The 27,159-nt window shown below is 43.3% G+C and overlaps 1 protein-coding gene across 4 annotated transcripts in view; it reads right to left on the bottom strand.

Annotated features, from left to right (window-relative positions):
* The window catches only part of cadpsa (Ca2+-dependent activator protein for secretion a), a 335,946-nt gene that overhangs the window by 145,565 nt on the left and 163,222 nt on the right, over positions 1-27,159 (bottom strand). For all 4 annotated transcript variants that reach the window (XM_070958180.1, XM_070958178.1, XM_070958172.1 and 1 more), the window contains exons 7-9: positions 15,686-15,797; positions 15,449-15,588; positions 9,009-9,075 (exon numbers count right to left, since the gene is read on the bottom strand). In XM_070958180.1, coding sequence (XP_070814281.1) covers positions 9,009-9,075; positions 15,449-15,588; positions 15,686-15,797 — 319 coding nt within the window. The remainder of the gene's footprint in view (positions 1-9,008; positions 9,076-15,448; positions 15,589-15,685; positions 15,798-27,159) is intronic.

Raw genomic sequence — 27,159 nt, forward strand, 5'->3', positions numbered from 1 at the left:
TGCTCCCAGAGGGTGGACTTTTGGTATTAATGACCCCATGGGCCTTCTTTCAGTGCCACCCTCAGGATAAACAGAGTGAGTTGGTTGTTTGAGTCTTCAATCTTATTTTGTGTGGTGTAATGTAACCTGCAGTGGAAGCTAGTAGGGCTTTAAACTTTCAGTTGTGTCAATAAATGAGCCATTTATCAGTATAACCCAGGTTTAGGTTGTGGTCATGTGACTGCTCCCTGTGATGTAATGGGAAGTGTAGTGACACTCTAGCTGTAGCTGGCCTGCTGCTACTGTAGCTGCCAGTCATACCATACTGTCGTCACAAATCAAGAGGCCTGGCCAACGCTCCACTGTTGCCACCTCTGGTACTCTAACTCTTGTTGCAGCTGCATTTTGTGTGTGTGTGTGTGTGTGTGTGTGTGTGTGTGTGTGTGTGTGTGTGTGTGTGTGTGTGTGTGTGAGAGAGAGAGAGAGAGAGAGAGAGAGAGAGAGAGAGAGAGAGAGAGAGAGAGACAGACAGACAGACAGACAGACAGACAGACAGACAGACAGATTCCCCACAATAACACTGATGAGTAAATGGAGGGAACCAGACAAGCTTAGCCTCCTGGACGCCACAATGGCAAATGTAGACTGGAATACTAAAAAATCCAAAAATCTAGAATATAAAAATCTCTCTCTCTGTCTCTGTCTCTGTCTCTGTCTCTCTCTCTCTCTCTCTCTCTCTCTCTCTGAGCGCATGCGTGAGCGTGGAGTGAGCCTAGAAGTGAGTGGAAGAAGTCGTGAGTGAGTTTTCTAACTTTGCTACCCGCGGACCGCTCGGCCTCGGTTGATGCGCTGCCTGAGTCAGACTCGCTGGGCGAACAGAGGTCTTGTGAGAAAACAAAAGAGTTAGTGGTAGACATGCAGGACAGGGAGCAGAATGTGCAGGGTGAAACCGAGAATGGAAACGCAATAGAAAACAAAAGAAATGTCCAGACCAGTGAGAAAGCAGATAAAAAGAAAGAGAACAGAAACAAAGGAAGCTGCAGTCAGATCGTTGACAGTGTGATCAGTGAGGTGCTGAAGGAGGAAGACCTGTCTGATGAAATAAATCTTTCTAATAATTTTGGTAAAAGAAAGAACAGCAGTGACAAAGGACAGAGTGGAGCTAAGACCAAGAGAGTGATGGAGGAGCTGTCTGACAATGAGGATGCATGTGAATGGACACCCTCACAGGAGGACGAGACAGTGTCCCATCCTCTAGAGAAAATTAAAAGATTCCTGGTTGAAACTAAAGGCCAAAGGGCAGTTAAACCTGGACTGTTTTTTCCAGATCTAAGAGGTTGTGTCAGGTCTGTGACTCAGCTGAGGAAAGAAAGCGATGCCTTCAGTGAGCAAGAGGTTTACCGGCTGAAGAAGATGGTGACCAGAGTCAGAGCTCAGCTCATTGAAGATGATGAATAAACCAAAGATGTCTGTCCACATACTGCTGGTGTGTGTTTTAGTTGCTGTGACAGCCTTTTCCTTCATAATGTGCGATTTAACTCTTGGTTCATTGAACATCAATGGAGCCAGAAGTGCTACGAAAAGAGCTTCCCTGTTCAAACTGTTTGAAATAAAAAAACTAGTGTGGTGTTTCTGCAGGAGACCCACAGTGACACTGTGAATGAAAGGAAGTGGAGGAAGGAGTGGCCTGGACAAGTCTTTCTGAGCCACAAACTGTCCAACAGTGGTGGAGTCGGGCTGCTCTTCTTGAGGGGCTTCACTCCCTGTTCTGTGGAGGTAGAGGAGATCATGTGTGGTCACATTTTAAAAGTAAAAGCACAGTATGAAAATGTCAACATGGTTTTTATTGTTGTTTATGCTCCAATTTGGAGCATTGACAGAATGAGTTTTTTAAACATTTTATTTGATGTTCTTCACAACTGCACTGATGAGTTCTTGTTTCTGGGAGGTGATTTTAACTGCACAGAAAATGCCAAACTAGACAGGAATCACCTGGAGCCTCACCCTGCTTCATCTGCCAGACTCAAGCATCTCATTGAAACCTGCAAGCTGAAAGATGTTTGGAGAGGTTTTAACAGGATGGACCGGCAGTACACCTGGAGTCACTCCAGAGACAACTCACTACCATTGGCCAGACTTGATCGATTTTACTGTTTTAAACATCATTTTAATATTTTTAAATCGTGTCAGATCGTTCCTGTTGGCCTTTCTGATCATTGTCTTGTTCAGTGCTCCTTTTATAACCAAAATGTGAAGGTATGCAGTGCATATTGCCATTTTAATACTGGGCTTTTACATGACAAATCTTTTAGAGAAGCTTTTGAGTATTGACGGATTTTACACAGAGAGAACAAATCCTCCTTTCCCTCAGTGCAGCAGTGGTGGGATGTCGGAAAGAGTCAAATAAAACAGTTTTGTCAACAGTATACTCGCAATGTCACCAAGCACATTACCAGATCTCTTCAGGATCTGGAGACTGAGGTGGTATAACTACAGAATGTAGTTGATTCTATGGGAAATCAAGGGCATATTGAAGCCCTTAAATCCAAAAAGGCTGCCTTAGCCAACCTGTTGGACCTGACAGCACAGGGCGCTCTGATCCGGTCACGGTTCATGAGCGCCTCTGAAATGGATGCCCCATCTTGTTTCTTCTTTGGTCTGGAGCGGAACGACGGTCAGAGAAAGGTCATCCACTCTCTGTGATCCGGTAACAGATCTCCAATCACAGACACTCCAGAACTATGCAGATATGCCACGAACTTCTACAAAGAACTTTTTAAAAATGAATTTGTAGAGGACGTTGAGCTGCCGGAGAATTTTATGCTGGACTGCCTCAGGTGGAGGCCAACAGCAATGCAGTGTTGGATGCAGAACTGTCCATGAATGAAATGTACACTGCTCTCATGGGCCTGGTAAACGGCAAAGCTCCCAGAATTGATGGACTACCAGCAGAATTTTATAAATCATTCTTGTCAGTGGTTGGTGAAGACCTGTTGGAGGTCCTTTTCAGGACAGTCTGAATACAGGACGACTGCCACTGAGCCGCAGGAGGGCAGTGATCACTTTGCTGCCAAAGAAGGGTGACCTGCAGGAGCTGAGGAACTGGAGACCTGTCTCTTTGCTGTGTGGCCATTACAAAATCCTCTCCAAGGCTCTGGCCTCCAGACTCAGAGAGGTGATGAGTGGGGTCATCCATGTTGACCAAACTTACGGTGTACCCGGCAGGTTAATAAGTGATAATATCACTCTCATTCGGCATGTTTTGGATGTCTCTAGCTCATTGGGTATTGATGTTGGTCTTATTTCCATAGACCAAGAAAAGGCTTTTGACCGGGTTGAACATCAGTATCTGTGGCAGACACTGAGTGCTTTTGGGTTCAGCTCAGGTTTTATAGCCAAGATCCAGGTACTGTACCGTGATATTGCGAGTATACTGAAAATAAATGGTGGCTTGGCTGCGCCTTTTAGTGTGCAACGGGGGGTGCGGCAGGGCTGCTCTCTTTCCGGCATGTTGTACACACTGGCTGTTGAACCTCTCCTTCATAAGCTCAGAAAGGAGCTCACTGGTGTTTGCTTTCCAGGTTGTGATTCAGCTGTTACACTTTCGGCCTATGCTGACGATGTCATTGTGATTAGTAATAATCAGAACGACATTGATGTTCTGGAAAAAAATGTGACGCTTTTTAACAAGATCTCCTCTGCAAAGGTGAACTGGGGAAAAAGTGAAGCATTGATGGGTGGAAAGAAGCAGCTGGATAGTCTAGCTCTACCAGGAGGGCTGACCTGGAAAAAAGGAGGGATAAAATATTTAGGAGTGTTTTTAGGTGAAGAATCATTCTTAGAAAAGAACTGGGAGAACGTTTTAGAGAAAATTAAGGGTCGTCTGACAAGGTGGGAATGGCTCTTGCCGAGCATGTCCTACAGAGGGAGGACACTCGTGATAAATAATCTGGTGTCCTCCTCATTATGGCACAGATTAGCTTGTGTGGATCCTCCTTCAAACCTGCTGTCAAAAATTCAAGCTTTTCTTGTTGATTTTTTGGGGGGATAAGCTGCATTGGGTTCCACAGGCTGTTCTGTTTCTCCCAAAAGAAGAAGGGGGACAAGGACTAATACACCTGGTCAGCAGAGGAGCTGCTTTCAGCCTTCAGCACATCCAGAGACTCCTGTTCGGACCAAAAGTCTTGGTGTGGCGACCACTGGCATGGGTGCTGCTGAAGCAGTTCGGCAATCTGGGACTGCAGGATTCTCTTTTCCTCATGGATTTTAAGACTCTGAAGTTCCAGACCTTGCCTCCTTTCTACCGTGGAGTCTTCACAGTGTGGAGAATGATGGAGATAGACAGAACCACTGAGACTGACTCTTTACACTGGCTGCTGCAGGAGCCTGTGGTACACGGTGGACGTTTGGACACCCCCTCCTGGGCAGGACCAGCTGTCACAGACTTATGTTGCAGAGCAGGGATTCTGACCCTTGGATCAGTGGTGTCCATAGCTGGACCTTCACTGGACAATGCAGCTGCTCTAGCAGCTGGCCTGGGGGTGAGATCCTTGAGGATCACCAGCAAGTTGCTGGAGCACTGGAGACACCATCTGACTGGACATGAATGGACGCTGCTGAGAGAATACAGTCAAGGTTTTATTGTGCCTCACACAGACGATCCTTTTCCTTCTCTATGTGTTCGTCCCAGATTTGAAAATTGTGCTGGTGCTTTTTTAGATGAAAAATGTCAAACTTTTTTTAAACTTGGAGGAGCTAAACGGTAAAAAACTGTACAAAATGATGGTTAAATGTCTTAACGAAAGTAAACTGCAGAATTGGGTTGACACACCTTGGCGAGGTCACCTGGGCCTGGGAGACGACGTCAAGCCGGCTTGGAGGGTTTTATACAAGGCTCCACTGACAAAGAAGGTGGCAGATATACGATGGAGAATTTTACATGGGATAGTGGCAGTCCATGCTTTTCTCTGTGTCACTGATCCAGGTCTGAGTAACAGATGTCCTTTTTGTCCCGGCAGAGAGACAGTGTTCCACTGTTACTCAGAGTGTCCTCGCCTTGTGCCTCTGTTTGAACTGTTAGAAAGCCTGTTCAGAAAGTTGGGAGAAGGTTTCTCCAAGCAGAGTTTCTGGGATTTAAGTACAAAAAGGCTGAAAAACACAAATGTCAGCTGATGAATTTTATCGTGGGACAATCAAAGATGTCCATTTACGTCAGCAGGAAGAAAAAGATTGATGATTCAGTAGACATTGATGTTAAGCTGTTGTTCACCAGGATGGTGAAGGCCAGAATAACGACTGACTTTCATTATTACAGAGCGATGAAAGATGTGGATCAGTTCAGCCTAAAATGGACTCATGGTGACGTTTTGTGTTCAGTAAAAGAAAACCAGCTGATCTTCTCTGAGGAGATGATGTGACTCATTTATTCTTTTGAGTTTTTATTTAGTTGATTATTTGTTTTACTTATTTCTTTTTATTTATTTATTTATGTTTTGTTTTGTTTTTTACTTATTTAATTATTTTGTGTGTGTGAGTGTTTTTTGGTTGTATTTTTTTGCAAATGTGTTGGTGAAAAACTGATGAAATAAAGTCAGTCTAAAAAAATCTCCCTCTCTCTCTCACTCTCTCTCTCTCTCTCTCTCTCTCTCTCTCTCTCTCTCTCTCTCATGTATCAGAATGAATACTGCGTTATATTTCTGTTATTAAAGTAATTGAACTGATATGAACAGAACTGGATAAAAATAGTTTGAAACAAATTGAACTGTAATGAAAAGAACCAAAGACATTGTTTGATTTAAACTGAATTAAACAGTGAAATGAATTGAAATGAAAGGAATTGTGAAATTAAGTACATTGAAGTGAACTGAGCAGAAATGCATTGCATCAAAGTTGCGAGTGACTGGCTGGCTTGAAATGAAACACTTCAGTCCAGCTCCATCCAGTTTTCTGTATTTCAATCAACTTTGATGCAATGTATTTCTCTGTCCAGTTTTCTGTATTTCAGTAAATGAATTTAAACAAGTAATCTCAAATAAAGTGAACTGAATTCAAGTTCACTGAACTGAATAGAACTGAATTCAACTGAAATAAAGTGAATTGAGCTGAATTTAAGTTGACTGAACTGAACTTCAGTGCACTGAACTGAAATGAATTAAAGTTAAGTGAATTGAAGTGAATTGAAAGACAGATGTGGATATTTGTCCAATTAAATTCAGTCCACCATGAACATGCAACGTTTATCTGATCTGTAATCTGCCTTGGAAGCTCTGTGGAGGGGAGACTCAGTCCACAGCAACTGTACTGATTATGAACTGATGGAGGAGGAGCAAGGATAAGGGGGTGATTTAAGGACAAAGATGAAGAGTGGACAGACAGACAAGTGATAAATGGCTGGGAGAACAGAGAGTAGGATGAGGGAATGAGGTGGAAGGAGAGGATCTCAATGCAAAGAGAGACAAATGGATGAAGGGGTGAATGAGAGATGACAGGGAGTGGATGAGCAGTGGGAAAAAGAAGTGTAGCTGAGATATAGAAAGGGACATGTATGTATGTATGTATGTATTTATGTATGTATGTATGCAACAGGCAAATACACTCATCATGGCAACTCTTTTTAATTCTTAATCTTTTAATTTCAAAGTAAAATAATTATGGAAGAGTATGATCCCAGCAAAAGTTGTGATGCATGACTGGTGTTTCATTTTCACATTTAAACTAGAATGACAATATACTTCAGTTTCAAAACACTGATTCCTCTGTCATTAGCTTGTTTAATTTCAATAGTTCTGTTTTTAATCAAGGTACGCTAATCCAACCTGTTTTTTGTATATGTTGTGGATTTTGTCCATCATTTCCTTCATTAAAATATGAATCTCCAACAGTCTCTTGAAATTTCATTAAAAGAGAGGCATATTTAAAATTAGCAGGTTATATAAGAGTATAACATCAGTTGTTTGCAGCCAAAAGGATAACCCAAACACAATGAAATTTTTGACAAAATTAGGAGAATGAAGTCGAAATCCAAGGGTCTGGTTTTAAAGAGTATTTACTTTGTTTTGCATGAGCAAAACAGACAGTGAACAAAAAAAAGCAACATCTCTGAAGCAGCAGCAAAAAGTATGTGTAGTCAAACACACACAGCAATAATATAATGTCTGTGCTTCTCAAGAGAAACATCCGTGCACATTCACAGACAGACATAAACACACACACACGCGCGCGCACACACACACACACGCACACACACACACACACCAGTGTGCAGTCTATTGACCAGTATTTGTCACTTGCTATATATTTAGCTGGGAGCAAGTGAGAGGCTTCAAGTTGGCGGCGCTCAGGCTTTTCTAGCTGCAAGTGTTAGGCCAGCTAGTGTTCACTCGACTTTGTCAATCCCCTGTCAACTTGTAGCTCAGAGACAAATCCCCCCCCCCCAACGCCCCCAACAAGCACACACACACACACACACACACACACACACACACACACACACACACACACACACACACACACACACACAGCTGCCCACCTCCCAATGCAGAGCCACCAGGAAATGGCCGCTACCACACCCCACACCCCCGCCACCCCTCCTCCTGACAAAAGCCTGCTTGGCCTCTCCATCATTCGTCTGACAGCCGAGGGAAGACAGCTTGGCTGCATCTCTTCCTCTCTCTGCACACACAACATGTGGCCAGTGAAAATATTACAGCCATGAAGCAGAGCCGATGCTGAATGCTGCTCAGGGTTCTCTCTTCGGTGTGCTAACATTTTAGAGCTCTCTATGCATTCTCTGCAGTCCAAGTTTGATTTTGTGGTTTTGAAAGTAGAGAGAGCAAAGATCAAGAAAGATGTGTTCAGAGGCTTTCTCCAATCTGCTAATCAATGGAGCTATGACTATGACTTTATCACCTGAGTCAGCCCATCTCCACTTTTTATTGACTGCAATATAAAATCTCTACAGTTACTGTATAGATTTATTTTTATTGTAGTTCTCTAAACAAAGGCTCTTTCAAGTTTAACAGACTTCAAGTCTGTTTGGTAAAGAACACAAACCCATGACCCTGTGAACATGGTAGGACCTCTGTACTACTTCGTCACAGCTTGTGTTACTTCATCCCAGCTGCTAAGCAGCATAATAGCTTTTAAGACAACATATGACAAAATATTACATAAGTCATCATTCTGCCTTAATTTGTTCAGAAAGAATGTGGATTTCTGGTCCCTTTGTCTCAGTTTTAAGTGCAGTTTTTTAATAACCAATAAGATGTACATTCAGGCAAAATAATTACATGTGTAACTTTACATGTAGACTGCAACAAAATTATTTTTTCATTACTGATTAATCTGCTGAATATGTTCTTGTGTGAATAAAAAGAATCTTTGGGTTAATAGTTAAAAATAGGCATTACAATTTCCTAGAGTGCAAACTGATGTATTCAGATTCATTGTTTTGTGAAGCAAAACCTAAAACCTGGACATATTTAGTTTAATAACACAAGAAAAACAGCAAGCCTTCACAATTTGGTATCTGGAACCAGAGAATGTTTGGCATTGTTTGCTAATTTACTTATCATCTCTTTAAAATATCCATTACTTAAATGTGTAAAAATGTTTAAAAAGCATTGTGCACATGATATCATGTTAAGCATTTTTCAAATGGATTACATAGAAACAATGCTAAAGTTCAAACTCTTTCATTTATCTGAAATTATATCAAAGAAATATCTGTTCTATAAATCTCCAGCATCCCCATTTGCAGAGAAAGTGATCCAGACCCTCTGGTGGAGAGCTTCAGAGTGCACTGAAGATTGCAGCTAACACACCTGCACTGACTGCATTTCATAAGAAATATATTCCTTTCAAGACTGGCAAAGTGTTGACCTATAGTTACTCAAGCACCTCACCCACCAAACACCAACAAATATGTGATTGTGTTTTTCATTTCAATGTTTGACTTGTACTTTGTGTGATCCAAAACAATACACTTAAATAAAATCTAGTGAAATAGTGACTGTATTATCCCTGCTTACCTGAACCAGCACAAAGAATCTTTTCTTCCATCTTTTCCACACATTTTTGCCAATGGCCCAAAGGTACCTGTTGGATTAAAAAGACATTTTACACATCTTTCTAAGTGTGGCCTTTATGCAGATGTTGTAATCTGAATGAAATGTATATGCTTCTTCCTGCACTGCCATGGCTAATATGACAGATGTCTGATGCACCAGCTGAATAGAAAGGATACGTAGAGTAGTAGTCCAGTGCATCTACTAACCTCTCCTGGTAAAATACCACTACTGCAACCAGACACATCACCATTTCAAAAATCCCTGAGCACTACATTTCACTCCTCTGTTCTTTATTTGCTGTTTTGGGTCCTACATGACAGATATTTGTCCAAGGAAATTCGCAGTGAACTAATGTCACCAATCATGCAACTTTTCCATTTAAGTGTCTGAGAGGTAGCATGACCAGAATCAGAACCTTGGAACTGGGACATCCCTAATAGAATGCAGTCGTCACTAATTTTAGCACTAACACCTGTGTAAGGTAAAAGTGTCTGCTGCAAGAAAGAGCGCTGCACTTAATAAGAGCAATAATAATAATAATAATAAGAAGAAGAAGAAGAAGAAGAAGAAGAAGAAGAAGAAGAATAGATACAGGTCAGTCTGTCTGTCTGTTGCTGCTTCCTTATTTTCATATCTAGGGCTAAAATCATTCATCATTCATAGTGTTTTCGATCAAGTATTTTAGGGACAGTTATGAAGGACTTTTAGAAACTATTTGCAACTGAGACATTTTTGAGTAATTAGATGATTATAAACGTGAATATGAGGAACAAACAGATTAATAACATAGAAATATATTCTAATCTCTCTCTCTCTATATATATATATACACACACACACACACACACACACACACACACACACACACACACAACTACGTGAAGCAAGTTTACATTTACACTGTTTTGGGAATTTTTGTAAGCCTGAAATAAGGTCAAAAGAACAAGGTCTGTTGGAAGTGCAGTGCCATAGAGGCTGATTAAGACCTCCATGTGATCAACTCATGGACCTGCATATACTTTTGTTTTTGCTGAGGCACTGAAGGCTGTGGCTATGCAACATACACAGGGAGATAATAGTGCTAAACTGTAACACATGAATCATCATGCTGACAGGTTTCTAATTAGGGTTAAGTGGCTGGTCATCTTGCTGGAGACCCCTTGAATGAAACTCCCCATGTCAAATCACTTTGCTTATGATGCTTAAGCAGTTAAATCTCCCATTAAAAGTGTCTCACTGATCAATTAAGTATTTTCACTCACTACTACTATTTCATACAGTATGCTTGTTTATCTACATCTGGAACCTGCACATATGTGACTTATTCTGAAGCAAAACAAAAATTCTACTGTGTATCAGATAAGAAAAAAAAATTGACATATTTTCTCTATCAAATTCAGCATATCATATTTTGTATCTCTGGAAAGCTTGAGAGGTGAATTAGCTAAAATATAGGTCGCAATTACAATGTGGAGGTGCAGCCTTAAGTAGAATAAATAAGGTAAAAGACACTTGAAAACATTCATAAGAACAAACAAAAAAATTGTGGTATATGTAGTGATATCAAACATAAAGGAAGCTCATCATGCCAACTTACAGCTCAGCTTCTAAAAAATTTGGGATGCTTGTGTAAAGCTCAGTCACAAGCAAGGATGGAGCGAGGTTCACCACTTTGTGAAAACATGATCGTATCAAAGATATTACTACATAAGCTCAGGAACACTTTGTAAAACTGCTCTCAGTAAACACTGTTTATTTACAAATGACTACATTCTATTTCTATTTACATTTTACACACCGTCCCAAGTTTTTGGAACTGGTGTTGTACTGAGCACTACATCATTCATTTGTTTGTTATATTTTCCAAAACCTGATATTGTGAGTTCAGAGCCTGTTGTTGAAAGAAAATTACCATAATGATTATTTCATTCAGTAATACAGCACAATGTAGCAGTTGGCATGCCATATTTGGTCTTGTGTTTTCAGAAACGGAAGTGTAAATTCTCTAAGTACTAATGCTTATTATGTTGAGTTGTCATATAGATCTAAATTGAAAACATGATGTTGAAGGAGAGACAGGATAAGGTTCTTTTGTTGTAAAAGAACATCTGAGAGTGAGGACCCCTGTTTGATTTGTCTCTGCTGCTTCCAGCCTAACTGTCGGTCTCCCTGACTAGCCCACCTCAGCTTGCCTTTCCCCCCAGTTGCTCCCAGAGCTGCTTCTGCTTGTCGTCCTAAATAAACCAGCATCCATGAGGTCACACACGAAGGCCCTGCCTGTGTGCTGTGCAGAGAGTAGGACCATTAACATGGTACATACACATGGTGCATATCTTACAGGGCAGCCCAGCAGTCTTCTCCAAGGCTCCCAAAAGAAAGCATATGGGGGGGGGTTGGGGGGGGGGCAAGCAGCTCCTCACAGCTACAGAAAGACAAGCAATGCTATGAAACAGGAAGTGTGTGTGCTGTTGTGTACAAAACATTTCCACCCAACTCAGGTTAGAATTTGCTTTGCAGTTCACAGCACTGCAGACCACCACTCTACGTTTACAGTCATTAATCTCACTCATGTCATGACAGTTGGTGCTGTCCTGCTGCTTGTTCAATTGTGTCTCTGCATCTTGGGCTATAGGCACCCCAAGGCTTTGTTACAGAAAAGGACATCTCATTAACTCAACAATAATCTCTGTCTTGAAGCTGGCATCATTTCACTCCTCACACAGTGCCAGTGACACCCCAGAGTATAGGAAGTCAATGGAGGATAGAGCCCCTGTTAGTGGAGAGATGATGCAGCACCATAATGATCCTGACACTGCAAACTTGTCATACAGCTGCATTGGCTGTCTCATCACCTGGTCAGTATCTCTTGCTGAGTGGTCGTAACACTTGTCCTGTTTACAGAAACACAGCAGCTGTTGTTTTAGCCCTGAGGAATGCCTACGGCTGCAACAACTGAAATCATTTAGAAAAATAGTTGGCAAGTAATTCATTATTTTAGTTGGGTCTATGTTATGATGCAAGACACGGAGGCACAAACTATATGAGAAATGCATAATTCTAATTCTTGTAATTAAAACAAATGTAACACACAAATTGGCTCCCATCTTTTTTCTCTGTTTCAGGCCCCTGATAAAGCTATTGTAAAGCTAACACTTGGTATAGATCACGTCCCTGATAAAGCTTGATCCATCAAAATGATAAAACAGATGGAAGGTATTTCTGTCTGTTTGTTTTTAAATTAACCTGTAATGGTAAATTAGCTAGTACTAATTTACTGTATATAGGTCAAAGAGACGTTGGGGTATAACATAACTATGGAGTTTTGGAATGCATCATGCCATTAGTCACATACAGTCAAAAGTGAATTATTTCTTCACACCAGAAACTTGATATGCTTTAGTTACATTTCCCTTTTATTCTCAGTCCAGTGCTGCATCCCCATTGCCCATTTATTTATCTACATTGACAGGGCATTGTACAAGAAGATGATAAATAATTTTTGGGTTTTGGAATGCTTGAAATAGTAATTGACAGATTAATCAATTATCAAAATGGTTGTTAGTTGCAGCCTGAGTCTAGACATCTCACGCTCTAGGTCTGTCCCAATACCAAGACATGGAGGCTTGAACACTATAGGTCATGGCCATGCATCACCAGGTAGGAGGCAAGTTTGTCCCATGTCTGAAAAATACCAACAAGCAGCACATTTGCACTTGATTTGGCACACTCCTAATATTTGCGTTAGGAAATATAGCTCACAATTCATCACAATCTACTTTAGTACTATGACTACTTTTCTACTTTTCACTTTACTACTACAAACTACACTGTTGCCCATAAAGATGGAATAATTTTGTTGAGCATGTCTGGGATGCCTTACACCAAGCCATTAATGACAGGGACAATATACCTCAAACTCTAGAGGAGTTAGCTAAGGCTCTGACCGAAGAGTGGGATGCCCTGCCCACTGACAACATCAGCAAACTTGTGGACAGTATGCCACGACATCTTAATGCACTGATCCGTGTCAGGGGTTGCAATACTCAATGTTAGTGACAGTGTGGCATTTAAAGCAGCAATATTAGACATTCATATGCATGAAATCTTCTCAATATGTGTTTCCTGTTAAACTGACCAAGGCTGAAGAATTTAAACAAAGCTTTAATCCTATTGTTTCAACACCCCCAATTTGTTTAAGCCTGACTATAGTTTGAAAAGGTTAATTGTGATTTCATTTTTGTTGTGATATATTCAGAAGACATTGATTAATAAAGTTTTGAGAAGATACATAGAAGATCTGTAATAAATCACATTGTCACATCATTTCATGGAAAGAGGTAAAAAACATTTGATTCTAACTTTAAGAGCAACAGTGTATCTGTGCAACCTCAAAAAGCTCCACCAATCAGATGGTGAGGGTAGCCTGTATGTCGCCTAAGAGTGAAACCCAGGGCAAAAACTCCACAAAGCACTGATGCTACCAGTAAATCTGACACAGCTAACCATCTTACTGTGTAAAAGCAATGTGCTTTTTTACTTTAGTTAAATTGTTTTTTGTTTTTTTTTTCCCAGCCCAATTTCTTGTGCAAAGGTAATTCTCCAGCAGAACCCCATGATGAAGACATTAGAGATGTATGACACAACTGTAAAGGCTTTATAAACTGAGTAATCTCAGTGTTGGTGTAAAAATGTTTTGTTTCATTAAATCTGTGTTGACACTTACAGTAAATAAAACAATCTTTATGATAATGTCTCCATCATGTGGTTCTGCTGGAGAATTACCTTTGCACAAGAAATTGGATTGCACATACGGTCTACGGTTTACACTCATCTGTCATCTGAAACTGCACAAATTTTTAGCTGTTTTTTGTTGTCAATACTGTTTATATACTTAGTTATATTGTATTTTTTATTAGGTTAATATAATATTATATAATATGTGTTATACATTATAACACACATTATATAACTATACGTTTTCTTTTACATATTTATATATTAAATTAATACAGACTACCATTCTGTCCAACAAAACCACCAAACCCACCTCCAGTTGTTATTCTCAGGGTAAGTATTTGAAATTTGTGGATACAAACACCGGTGTACTTAACAACAAATAATGACTGTATCCCATTTAGCTTGACCAGTTCCATCCCTAGTGTTCTGTATGATGGCTGAATTGGATGGCCTCTTGCAAAATGTCAGTGGAACAGATCTATTAGAAAGACACATGAGTAAATTGCCCTGTCTAAACAGGTGAAATAAAACTAATAGGAGATGGTTTGTATATGCCATACAGTCCTGAGAAGAGGTGTAATCAGGTAATCTTACTGGAAATACCTGTTTGAGTGCATCATGGGTAATAGACCTTTTCACAGCCCAGTTGTGCTTTTCTTGTTATACGAACAATAGAAGAAGAAGAACAATCAGGGGGACAGCATTAACAATGGCTTCATTCCATGCACAATTCCAGGGCCCTGAAAATGTCTCACTAAAATGGAATGTAGTCATTATTAATGCCTGCTTTGACAAGTCAAAATGTCAACTGTGAAAAGGGCCTGTTGACATGAAATGACATAATTTGGTTATATGTAAGAATGACTGTATCGGTATTATTTCTCTGTCACCACTGTTGCCTCACAATGTCAATTGTAGGCAGTAACACAATTAAAAATCTTATTAAATGTCATCCATGGCCTTATATTGTTATGCTGTGGGTCCGTCACTAAAAAATGTTGCAGAAGCCATATTCTCAAAAAAGGTGTCACATCTTTTACGGCAGTGGGAATGTAGTAATAACTGATAACCACTAGAGGGAAGCAAATTATTATCTTCTGGACAAAACAACTCCAGCAAAAGACCTAATACATGGTGTATCTTAAGGATTTAAGATGTAGCACACTGCAAATGAGACACTTTCACATCTACCTGAAGCCTGTATCTGACTTACTTCAGGGATGTTTCTTTGGGATGTCTCCTCCCTTGGCAACCTCCTGACCCCAACCAACATAAAACATATGGACATATACCAAGATGGTTTGTGGACTTGTTTATGTAGAGCAGAAAGATTTAACACCCTCTTTGTTTGATAACCAACAGGTTATATTTGTGTTGTTTCAGGACCCTTCCTGTCCTTCTTCCCCCAAAAGAAACAACAACGTTTGTTGCATAACGCCCAGCAGTATCACTCTGGTAATGTCTAATGTCTTTTTGGTACTTTCCCAGACAGACACAATGATCATGAACTAAAAGAGAGCAAAACTTGCAGAAGTTTCTTTCTTAGTCCATAATCCTTGTGTCATATTGAATTCATGTATCAAATGACACAAAGTCATGGCCTGGAGGCTACTCATTTCAGAATCATTGGGACTACTAGAAAACAGAATCTCACTGTCACTTACCCACAATGCTTCATGTTCTGTGGTTTGTCCATGCGAATGGCCAGTTTGATCTTAAGGTCACTGTCTGGACAGCCTTTGGACACTGTCATCTTGTGGAGCTCAGACTGCTTAGGACTGTTAGGAGTCGGGTGGAGTACAACCTGGTGCATAATAAAGTATATATGCTTAACAGTATATACTGAACAAAGGTTGTACCAATTCAAATTATGAAAATGTAGCAGATTTGTCATATCTTACCTTCCCTAGCTCCTTATCTTCCAGAGCCAACACTCCTGTGCTCTCAGTAAACAGCTTCACCTTCACCGCAGGTAATGGCTGGGTGGTTGTAAAGTCACCCTGGGTACCCCAACTACACACACACACACACACACACACACACACACACACACACACCAGCACACATTAAAACACCTGGGTACAATAACAAGAAAGAGAGCACTGTTTAAGATGATGTCATTTTGTATGTGACCATCGTTGCTGTTATTCACGAGAGGTCCAGCTAACTGAGAAGTTGCAGAGATTTAAAAAGCAGTTGTGTGCTGATTACTTCATGAAAATGAGCACAGGTACAACTGTATAACTTAGAGGGGGTCCTGGCATCGTTAATGTCATTAATTTCACCAGTGATGTTCCTGCTGTGACAAGTTAAAATGTCTACTGTGAAAAAGGTTTATTGTCTGACTTCCCTTGGTAGTTAAAAAAAAAAAAGCCTCATTTTCATTTTTACATTTTGATGTTGAGTAAAGGCTTTGTGAAATCACCAAAAATTGAACTGAAAGCAATTAAACCTCTCATGACCTCTAATGGGTGAATTCAGACTAAACTGTACATGTTGCTCAGACCTCAGAGGACATAGCAACAGTCGAAGAGTCCACGTGATTTTATTCTAGATAACACGTTTTAAACCATCCTGAACCTTAAAGTGCAGATTACTTACATGTTTGCAAATGTGTATTTGTGCATACTGTATATGTACCTCCATACATATCCAGGGTATTCATCATATTTTATCAAAACAATGTAATCTTAATATTTCAATCTGTTATGATGTGTTCAAAGAGCATTAACCGTAACAACTGATTCCACTGTATGTGTGTCCAAGTGAAGAGATCTCAGATTTTGATTTTGATTGAGCAGCAGAAGACAGAACTCTTGCAGTGTTTCACCTGGATGACTTCCACATGCTTCTAATGAAGAAAATTATTAGTTATGCAGCCCTGAGGAAAGGAGCTCTGGAAAATCACACCAAAGGTGACTAAAGACAACATTGCTGCAGTGTAAGGCAGCCAGTGGAAGATCCTGCAAAAGTGAAAGCTCGCCACCCCAGACCTGATCAACTCTGTGCACCAGTGGCGCACTGCCAGGCAAGTGGATTTTCGTAAAAACCGGCGGAGTCGTGCCCTCACGTCACCAACCCCTCACAGGCAGGTTTCCACAGTGTCTGGCATTTCACTGCGATCAATAATTAGCAACAGCCGCAATTCAATGCAACTATCTGAGTCAGCACATACAGTCAGACCTAAATTTCTATATTTTGATCATCTCATCTGACCACATCACAAGCGCGTTCGGCAGGCATAACGGTCACTCACCCTGACTAAATGTACACAGGTGAAAAAGGGATGCAAACTAATCAATTAACATCGCTGTGCCAACCAGAAACAGTCGTGGCATCCTACAGAACATGTGGTTACTGTGTAACCTTGGTCCTCTGAGTGAAGAGACTATCTCTCCACTCCGTTACATATTCCATATGTACAGGGATATGACCCCCGCTGCTTGTCAGGGTACTTGGATAATTCTTTAAGACACACTGGCTTGCCCGGCCACGCCCTATTTGGTAGCTATAAAGTGCCAGCGCAAACCAGCACCCCCAAGGGGTTCACAAGGGGGACTCTGAAGAGCCCCAAGGACGACATCCAAGTCCCATGAGGGAACTGCGGGACCAGCAGCTCGACCCGTAAGCCTCTGGGCCCCCCGGAGAAACCGAGAAATGAGGGCACAGTCCTCAGCACCCAGTGCAACCTCACCGATTCGCACTGCTTTGATTGCCGCCACCAATCCCCACAGTGTCACCGCAGCCTTCCAGGCCTCCAGCTGAGACTGCAAGAACTGCAGGATCTGCTGAGCTGAGGCTAAGTAGGGGTCCACCTGGTTAGACCCACACCAGGCAGTAAACAGTTGCCAACAGTATGAATAAGCCACCCTTGTGGATGGAGCCTGGGCCTGCTGAAGTGTTGCTACGACAGGCTCTGGCAACCCTAAGGCCAGGAACCTGTCCCTCTCAGGGGCCAAGCCACCAGCCTGAGCCCCGCTGGAAAGGGGTGGAACAGGGCTCCGTTTGCCTGGGAGAGAAGGTCCCTCTGGCACGGGAGCTCCCATGGTGGTCCGTCCAGCAGAGCTGGAATGGCTGAGAACCATGCCATGTGGGGCCACAGAGGCGCCACCAATATCACCCGCACATGCTCCACCAGAACTCTTTGAAGAAGAGGCTGGAGAAGAGCAAAGGGGGGAAAGGCGTAGAGCAGAACCCTGGCCCATGGATGAGCCAGAGCATCCCAGCCCAAGGGGGGATCGTCGTTCCGCAGCAAGAAAAAGAGCGGGCAATGGGACGACTCCCTTGACGCGAACAGGTCGACCTCTGCTCTATCTCGGAAACCAATGCCGGATGGAGCCTCCATTCCCCCGGCTGAGGGCCCCCCCTCGACATGATGTCCACCGCGGAGTTCAGTACCCCCGGCACATGCACGGCTCTGAGCGAAAGGAAGAGGGGGTGACCCCACTGCCAGAGAACTGTAGGCAGCTTGCACAGGACCGGGGAGCCCAGCCCCCCCTGCCTGTTGATGTAAGCGGCTGCCACTGTGCTGTCGGAGCGGACAATCACATGATGACCCCTCATTCTTGGCAAGAAATGACACAGAGCTAGAAGAGCCCTCCTCAGCTCCAGGACATTTATATGCTGACCTTGCCACCGCCCGGTCTAGACACCGCTGACCCCACAGCCTTCGTGTGCCGCGCCCCACCCTGCCGGGGATGAGTCGGTGTACACCAGCTGGCGATAGATCACTGGACCCAGATCGCAGCCCGCCCTGATGTTCGCGGGGACCTTCCACCACCGTAGGGCTCTGTGGAGCCTCTGAGAGACCAGTGCTTTGGTCTTGTGGGACCTCTGAGGGCACAAACCCAAGCTCAGCAGACACCTCTGTACAGGCCACATGTGCAAGAGGGCGAGAGGGACTACTTGCACCATGGCTGCTATTAGGCCCATGAGGCGAAGGCAGAGACCCCAGTTGACCAGAGCGCGCAGTCGGAACAGGGCAACACAGGACCTGAAGGCCAGCTGCCTCTCCTGGGTCAAAGCAACTGCACTGCTCCTCGAGTCCAGGACCATACCCAAGAAGGAGGTCACCCGGGCCGGTTTGAGCCTGCTCTTCTTGTAGTTTAGGCACAGGCCTAAACTTCGAAAGTGCTCCAACAGCAGGGCTACGTGTTGGCGGCATTGCTCCTCTGAGACTGCGCAAACCAGCCAGTCGTCGAGGTAGTTCAAAATTCTGATGCCCTTGCGCCTCAGGGGGGAGAGAACCGCATCCATACATCAAGTGAAGGTGTGTGGTGCCAGAGAAATACCGAACGGCAGCACCTGAAACTCACAGGAAGTGCCAGTGACCCCTCCAGATGGGTATCTGGAAATAGGTATCCTTCAGGTCTATAGTGGCGAACTAATCTCCTGCAGAGATTGCCTGTCTCACCCTGGGGACCGTCAAAATCCGGCATCGCAGGGGCCGGAGATACTGATTCAGCCCCCTGAGGTCCAGAATTGGGCAAAGCCCTCCGTCCCTCTTCGGGGCCAGAAAGTAGCGGGAGAAAAACCCAGCACGCTGATCCCCTGAGGCCACCTCCCTTATGGCCCCTTTTTCCAGGAGAGCGGACAGCTCTGCCTGCAGAACCGCCCCCTGGTGAGGATCGGCCACTGTTGTAAACATGGGTGTTCCTGTAACCGGCGGTCAGCGCAAAAACTGAATGCGGTACCCGTGGGTCATGGTGGAAACCACCCACGGGTCGGTCTCCAGGGCCAACCAGGCCACCCTGCGAGCAGCAGACGGGGAAACCTGGTTGGCCCAAGTCCGATGATTGTCAGGAGGGTTGAGGGCGCTTGGAGGATCCCTCCGCCTTAGCAGTCAGTCCTCTGCCCCTGCCCTGGCGGCGGCACTTATGCTGCTGGGAGGCCTCTGGCTGGAGTCTGAGGTCCCCTTGACCCCATGACAAGGCCTCAGGAGTTGGTGCTGGCTGAGAGCAAGGCTGTCTAGGCCCACTAAACCTCCTTAGCACAGCGGCGGCTCTCCTGCGCCTGCTGCAATAAGGCAGTGGCATGAGAGCCAAACATGGCTGTGGGTTCCACTGGCACTTTAAGCAGGCAGTCTCTTGTTGCAGCTGGGATTGAGACAGCCACAAGTGGTGCCTAGCTACCCAAAAAGAAGCTAAGGCACTGCCTGCCGCCTCAGCCTGCTCCCTCATCACAGAGGAGAGGCATGAGGAGGCCATCTGCAGCTCCTCACAGACACTGGTGTCGACCTTAACCTGCCGAGACAAGTCACGGAGGTAAAGGGACAAAATAGCGCCTGCATTTGCCAGCCAAGTCTGCACCGACATGGCTTTATGTAGCCTGGCGAGCAGGCTATCCATGACCCTGCAATTTTTACTAGAGCAGTTGGCGTTGCCAAGTATGGAGCTAGAGGGGACACCAATGGAGTGTGGGCCCGGTCCACTGGGGGAAGTGTCCCACAAGCAATCTGGTCCCTGTCGTGCATGTTGGAAAACCGGCGACAAGCTGCAGACCACTTGTGGGCAGTGGCTGGAGTGTGGAACTGCTGGCACAGCAGCTCCTTAAAATCAGGTAGGAGCGGCACCTGGGTAGAGGCAGGGCGCACCTCTGTACCCTCTTCAAACCGAGAGGATGTAGTCCTGGGGTTCTCAGGAGGGGCAACACCCAGAGCCCTAGAGGCCCTGCTAATTACCTCCTCAAAACGATGGGCTACCTCTCCCCTAGTTACCTCACTCACAGACGGCTGTGCGCAAGAGAGAACATCCTCGGAGGAAGAGATGGTCTCACATCTACGTCCTCCGCCTCCTCTTCCTCCTCCCCTAAGGGAGGAAAAGAGCTCAGCGGAGGCCAAACCATGATAGGCTGAAGAGGAGGTACAGATGTAGCAGCCTCGAAATTCCCCTAATTTCATGCTGGGGCCCTGGCGGGTCCGTGACCGGTCCCTGCTCTGCAGTAGGCGGGTTCGTGACTGTAATGAGATCCCCCGCAATGACGTCATCGGCGCGGGGCCAACTCATAACGCCCCTAAGCTCCATTTGCGGAAACTACCTGCACTCGCTCGATCAGTCCACCAGGAGGAGCAGTCATTATAATTGGTTACCATGTCAGCTTTGCTGAGTCGTTCATTAGATCTGCACATAGCCTCCACTGCTGTAAGAAAAACTGCTTGTCTAGTAGAGCACCCTGTGCAGTTTTTTAAATATAATTATGCTTAATCATCCACATTATTGTAGTGCTCGTTCACAAACTTCTTGGATCTGCTCATCTGCCCATCCTGCCTTTTCCTCCACATCTCTCTCCACCTTTGGAGAGGCTCCCAGCGCATCTCCGCGTGCCGAGTGATTTGTGCCCAGAAAATTAATCATGAATAACAGAAGTTGTGCGTCGCGTTTTTCTAGCATTCTGAACTGCTAAACAGTTAAATGTCTAATACTCTGCCTGATTCGCGGAGCCACTCTGCTTTTCAGTTGGTGGGTTTCCTGTTTGTAGCGCATTTTAGATTTGCGGGTCGCTATTTGATGCGGTTACCAGCAATACGCAGAGTCCTGTATGTGTGTGTACAGTATATTACTGGACAGAAATCATTTACAGTGCGCTGAAGAGGGAGGGACGGGAGGATGAAATGCCAATTTCAGCCTGTGATCTGTTAATGTCTGACTGAACAGCCTCATGGAAGTGATATTTTACAGTTCTACATATTTTAATCTAACGAAATTCGTTAAAACAAGTCACTTGGTGCTTTCAAAGTCATGTCATTGAGCTGAAAGGTTCCAGATTTCGTTCGCCTTCACAGGCGGCTGCGGAGCGCCGCAGACGGCTCGCACTGCGCACTGCGATGTTCAACATCATAGGCTTAATATACTGTAGTTAATTATCACTGATCTTTTTCATCACTCTGTCTGTGTGACTGTCTGTGTCCTCCTCTCTGTGTCTCTGTCTCTTTTTTCAGACTGTTCACGCAATGAATATAAACAGTAACTATTAAAAAAAAAGTTATAGTCGCGGGTAAACATGGTACTCAGAAGCACACCAAGAATGCATTTTTTACGTCAGGCGTTGTACGCGTGTTTGATATTAATATTGTGCCGCTGCACCTCAAATAAATGTTTTTTTTGGGAAACGGAAATGTTCAACATGACTTCATCATGTTAGACCAGGCAGACAGGTTCTTACTACAACATCAACTCTCCCTCCGCAGCCAGCGAGCCTCATCCCCCGCACGACACCTGCATTCAATCATGAATAATCCTAATGGGCCAATCAGACCCATGAAAAAAAACAATGTTGTGGGGCATAAAGGGCCAATCTACTTGTTTTTATTGGCCAATCAGTTAACACACACACATGAAAACGGCCAATAAACAGTGAAATCAGTATCATGAGTATTTCTCAGATGATGATTTCTGTATCTATCTAATCCGTGGCATGCAATATTGCACCCCGATTTTGGATAAAGTATAAATCCAATTGTTTCATTGTCTAAGCTGTCGTGGCCAAATCTCTTGTTAACTTATTAAGCTCTTCCACACAGTGTGACATCTATTTTAATTATTAGAGAGCTGCTCTAATGGCCACTGATAGACAGTCCATTCTATTATATAAACTGTTGGTGGTTTGTGAACTTCACTGCATTTGTGCATTTGAAGCGATTAACTCCCGGCACATTTCAGAGCTGAGTAAACCTGTAGTTTCACTGACACATCGCGCATCATCACCACAGGCGTCATGATGTTCTCCTGTCTGTCACTCTGTCAGGCATGTGTAGTGTCGAGCCGGCCGCGTTGTTGGCTGAAAAGTCATTATTTGCATTACAATGTATCCTTTGTTCACACTCAATGGATGGTCGCCAGCCAAACAGGCTCCCAGCCCCCACTGTCCCACAGACTAGCTATGGCCAGTAAAATAGGTGGAGGGCTGAGGGGAGCGCGTACCCCCAGTAATTAAAAATCAATTTGTGCCACAGATATTAATATTGTGTCGCTGGCTACTTTATAGACTTCACTAAATGTTTCCATTACACTTAATTACATTTATGGATAAGCCAACTTTCCCACCTCCCTCATGCATCAAAATGTGTATTATCAGTCCGACCAGGAAATCTTGCAATCGCAAAAATTAGCGCATATTCAACCAATACTAACATGACTGTCTACTGGCCGCTTCCTGGTCTATTTTTGCCGAGAGCCGCGCGCCTGTTGCGGAAAACATAGGCGAGCCCTGGAATCTCCAGATGACGCGCTCTGCTCCTGCAGCTCTGTCTCTGTTCCAACGCATGTAAAGTAAAATTAGGTCATAATTTTTGTTGATAATTATCAAAAGCAAACTCTATGTAAACAGATGGAGCCTGTTTATTCTTGGAGTCACAGGCTGTTTTGTAAAGCTACATCACTTTTATGACTCAGGAATGATTTTGTAACTTTTTTTTTTTGAAGTTATGTTTTGGGCTTTTTAGCCTTTAGTGTATTGGACAGCTGAGGAGCAGCCATAAAAGCGGTTCAGGAGAGGGAAGATGACATACCTTCATACATGTGGCGGACGCTCTACCAACTGCGCCAAATCTCCACCACATGATTTTGTAACTTTGAGCTGATACTTCTCATTCTCAAGTTAAAACTTTTTTTTTTTTTTAAGATGAGAACTGAATCTTTTCGACTGTTTCTGTAATGTGAAGTATGCTTATTATCATATAGGAAGTGATTATATACAACTTTTTTACATGAGTTTTTTTGATCGCAACAATCACAAAAAAAATCATACAGTATATTGCAAGAGAAAAACTTAGGAATTTTCTGTTTGCAAATCGAAAATATGCATTAAAACAGGCTGATGGAAACACACATTTAAGACTTTTTTAAGACTTTGCGCGAGAAATATTTTTCTAAGTTGATTTAAATAATCAACGTAAAATAGTTGAGTAACTGTGACTGCCTAACTACAAATAAGCCTACTAAAGCAGATGAATGTAGTGGAGTGAAAATCTTTGCCCCTGAGATGTGTTCCTGTCTTGTGTGTGGCCCTGCAATCGGCTGGCGACCGGTTCAGGGTGTACCCCGCCTCTCGCCCATTGTGGCTGGGATAGGCTCCAGCCCCCCGCAACCCCGAAAGGGATAGGCGGTATAGATAATGGATGGATGGATGGATGTGTTCCTGTGAGGGACACGCCATCTCCTGGTGACACCCTGCTCTGGCACAGACCAGTCACCTGTCAACCACTGAAACAAGATGTCATCCATAGTGTTGGGCAAATACTCAAAATTAGTAATTAGTTACAGTTAATAGTGACTTTTTGACCAATTACTGCATATACAAGTAATTAGTTATGATGGAAAGTAACTGTGCTAGTTTTAAATATCTGCTTCAATTCTCTTATTAATGCACATATAACAACAGTATATCATTTAAGTGATGCTGTGGCACGGGGTGAACAAGACATCTGTCAAATATAAGCTATCATTGTATCCATTATCACCTAAATCGCAGAGCTTTGATTTTTATTTTCTCTACTTTTCTTTGGTGCAATTTAATCAAGAATATTTGTAAAAGTGTAGTCTAGGTCTCCTGTGCCCAGAACAGCATAGGAGCATTAATGAGAGCAGAGAAGATGAGAACTGCCTGGCAGTAAGAGGGGTAATAGATCTGGAATAGTTTCCTGGTGGACTGAGTTTAGGAGTCAGAGAGGGGAGTGAGGTGGAAAACATAAACGGCCAATGATTACATAAACAGACATAATTTATCTGGACATTAGGGAACAGAATGCCAAAGGTTAAATTAAGGTCAAGAGTATGACTACGTATGTGAGTAGGACCCGAAACCATAACCAGGCCTCCACCAGCTCACCAGCCTTTCCCCAGGTTGAGAAATAAAAAGTCTAATTTATAGGTAAAAATAAAATAGTTTAAAATTAAGTACTAAGAGCGCCTCTCTCGATCTCTATTTCAAACCAAGGTCCAGTGATCAGTGATACAGACAAAAGAGTTGAAAAGGGCAGTGTCTTGTGCTCTGCCTCTGCCTGAACCAAGGAGCAATTCACTAACGCCAACTGTAGGGTATGGAGCTCAGGCTGTAGAAGTAGTGGGAAGCCAGAGAACTGTTGTTCCCAGAGACACTGGTTCAGAGAGCACCAGCTCTGTATGGAAAGTGTCCTGAGACAACTTCTGTTGTGATTTGGTGCTATACAAATAAAATTGAATTGAATTGAAAAATTGAGCCTGGAGCTGGATCCGGGCCTGCACTCACCACTGTACAGGACCGGTTTGACTGTAAGTCTGGAACATAATTTTCGTGGATAGCAGAGGAGTTCAGTTCCACAATTCATTTAGCCAGTGCAACGGTGATTGCTGTAACTCCAATGACAGTCTGTGTCCACCCTTCTTTAAATGACAGGTGTCATTTAACCTCGCCTGGCATTTCCATGGTCCATTAAAGAAATGTCTGCACAAAGATTGTCTGCATCATTGAGTGTAGAAATCATGCTGGTGACATTACCTTTGTGTTTCTGTGTTTAGTATAAAGCAGGGGTGGAGAACATCTGTCCTCCTGGCTAGATGCCACTGTGTCTAAGTAAGTTTATGAGGACACGCTCTAAGTGATGAAAAAGGACAATCTTGAGCATCATTACAGCTCGAACTGCGTGACTGGATGGGAGAAACGTGTTTTGGACAAAATTAATGTTCTTTAAAGGAGTTCAGGCGCCCAGCATGCAGCTTTTGCAAGACCACATTCTGACAGAGACAATGTCAGTGAGTCAGTTTTATGGTGAGTGAGTGAACTAACAACAACAAACCTCATTCAGAAGGACAGTCTGCAAAGGAGTGACGTGTGCTGCTGCACAGCTGCTGCCACCGGACAATATAAAATTGTTCCTAACTGTCAGTTTTTCTCAAGGAATTAATGGAGATAAAGGGAAAACTTTATGGACATTACCAAGTAGGTGAGTTGAACCTCAAGCTCTAGCCAGTGTCTCAGCTCTCTGCTTTCAAATGTGAAATAAAGTGGAATTAATGCTGTGGAAAGTGCAACTGGAGAGGGATAACACTGTGCATTTTCCTACTCTGCAAGAACAAAAGCCTGCTAACACAACATAAATATGCTGCTGAGTGTGAAAACTCAGGAAGTTTCAGGATTTGAAAAGTAAACAAAAGGAATTGAATTACGCTGTTTAATGTTGAACCAGATGATGTGCCTGACAACCTTTAACATGAATTTACTGAGCTGAAAAGCAATGGCAAGCTCAAAGCTTAATACAAGAAAATCTCTATGCTGTATGTACATCCTGAGGATTTCCCCAGTCTGAGGAGGCATGTACTGAAGTTTGCATCTATGTTTACTATTGAATCTTACAAAGACTCTGGTCTGCTTAAGACTGATTGACCCAAACCTGGAAAAGCAGCTGCAAGTAGCATCATCATCATCATCATCATCATCATCATCATCATCATCATCATCACTGAAATCAGATGCCTCACCAAAGAGAAGCAGTTCTAGCCATCGCTTTAGAGGTTACAGTGATGTATGTATTCAATGACCGAATATATGGGCCTCAAATGATGTCATAAAAATTAAAATGGCCCTTTATAGGGAAAGGTTCCCCACCTATGGTATAAAGTATGAAGCTACTTAATTAGCCATAATGCTAAGCGGAATTGAACGCAAGAGGCCATGACTGTAGTTGTTTTTGGAAATCAATTTCTTTTTAAACACACATTCTATTTTGTCAATTTCAACACTGTTTTCTAATGTGATCAGTTTATTCCCAAATGATCTCGAAACAACAAACTTTGCTATCTCATACCTGACATAACCCAAAGTCTCCTCTGATAAATATGTAATAAAATCAAACACCATCTTCCTGATCATTACAGATTCTAATTTGGTAATCATTTGTACATTAGCAGACAGAAGACAGCCACTGCCAATTTTGTTGCCACTCACATTCACCATGAGCAGATAACAGTGATTATAATACTGTAGCCTCCTGAAACTGTGTTACTGTCGGTGAACAAAATGTCCCTCTAATGTACCCACAGGGACTGATAATAACAGATTAACAGTTTACAGTAGCCACCAGTCATCCATCCATCCATTTTCTATACCGTGTATCCCTTTCGGGGTTGCGGGGGGTGCTGGAGCCTATCCCAGCTGTCAACGGGCAAGAGAGGCAGGGTACACCCTGGACCGGTCGCCAGTCGATCGCAGGGCACACACACTCACACCTATGGGCAATTTTACAGTCACCAATTAACCTAATGAGCATGTTTTTGGTCTGTGGGAGGATGCCGGAGTGCCCGGGGAGAACCCACGCATGCATGGGAAGAACATGTAAAGAAGAACATGCAAACTTCACACAGAAAGGCCCGACCCGGGAATCGAACCAGCAACCTTCTTGCCA

The sequence above is a fragment of the Chaetodon trifascialis genome, chromosome 3 (assembly GCF_039877785.1).
Source record: "Chaetodon trifascialis isolate fChaTrf1 chromosome 3, fChaTrf1.hap1, whole genome shotgun sequence".
NCBI classification, from domain to species: domain Eukaryota; kingdom Metazoa; phylum Chordata; class Actinopteri; order Chaetodontiformes; family Chaetodontidae; genus Chaetodon; species Chaetodon trifascialis.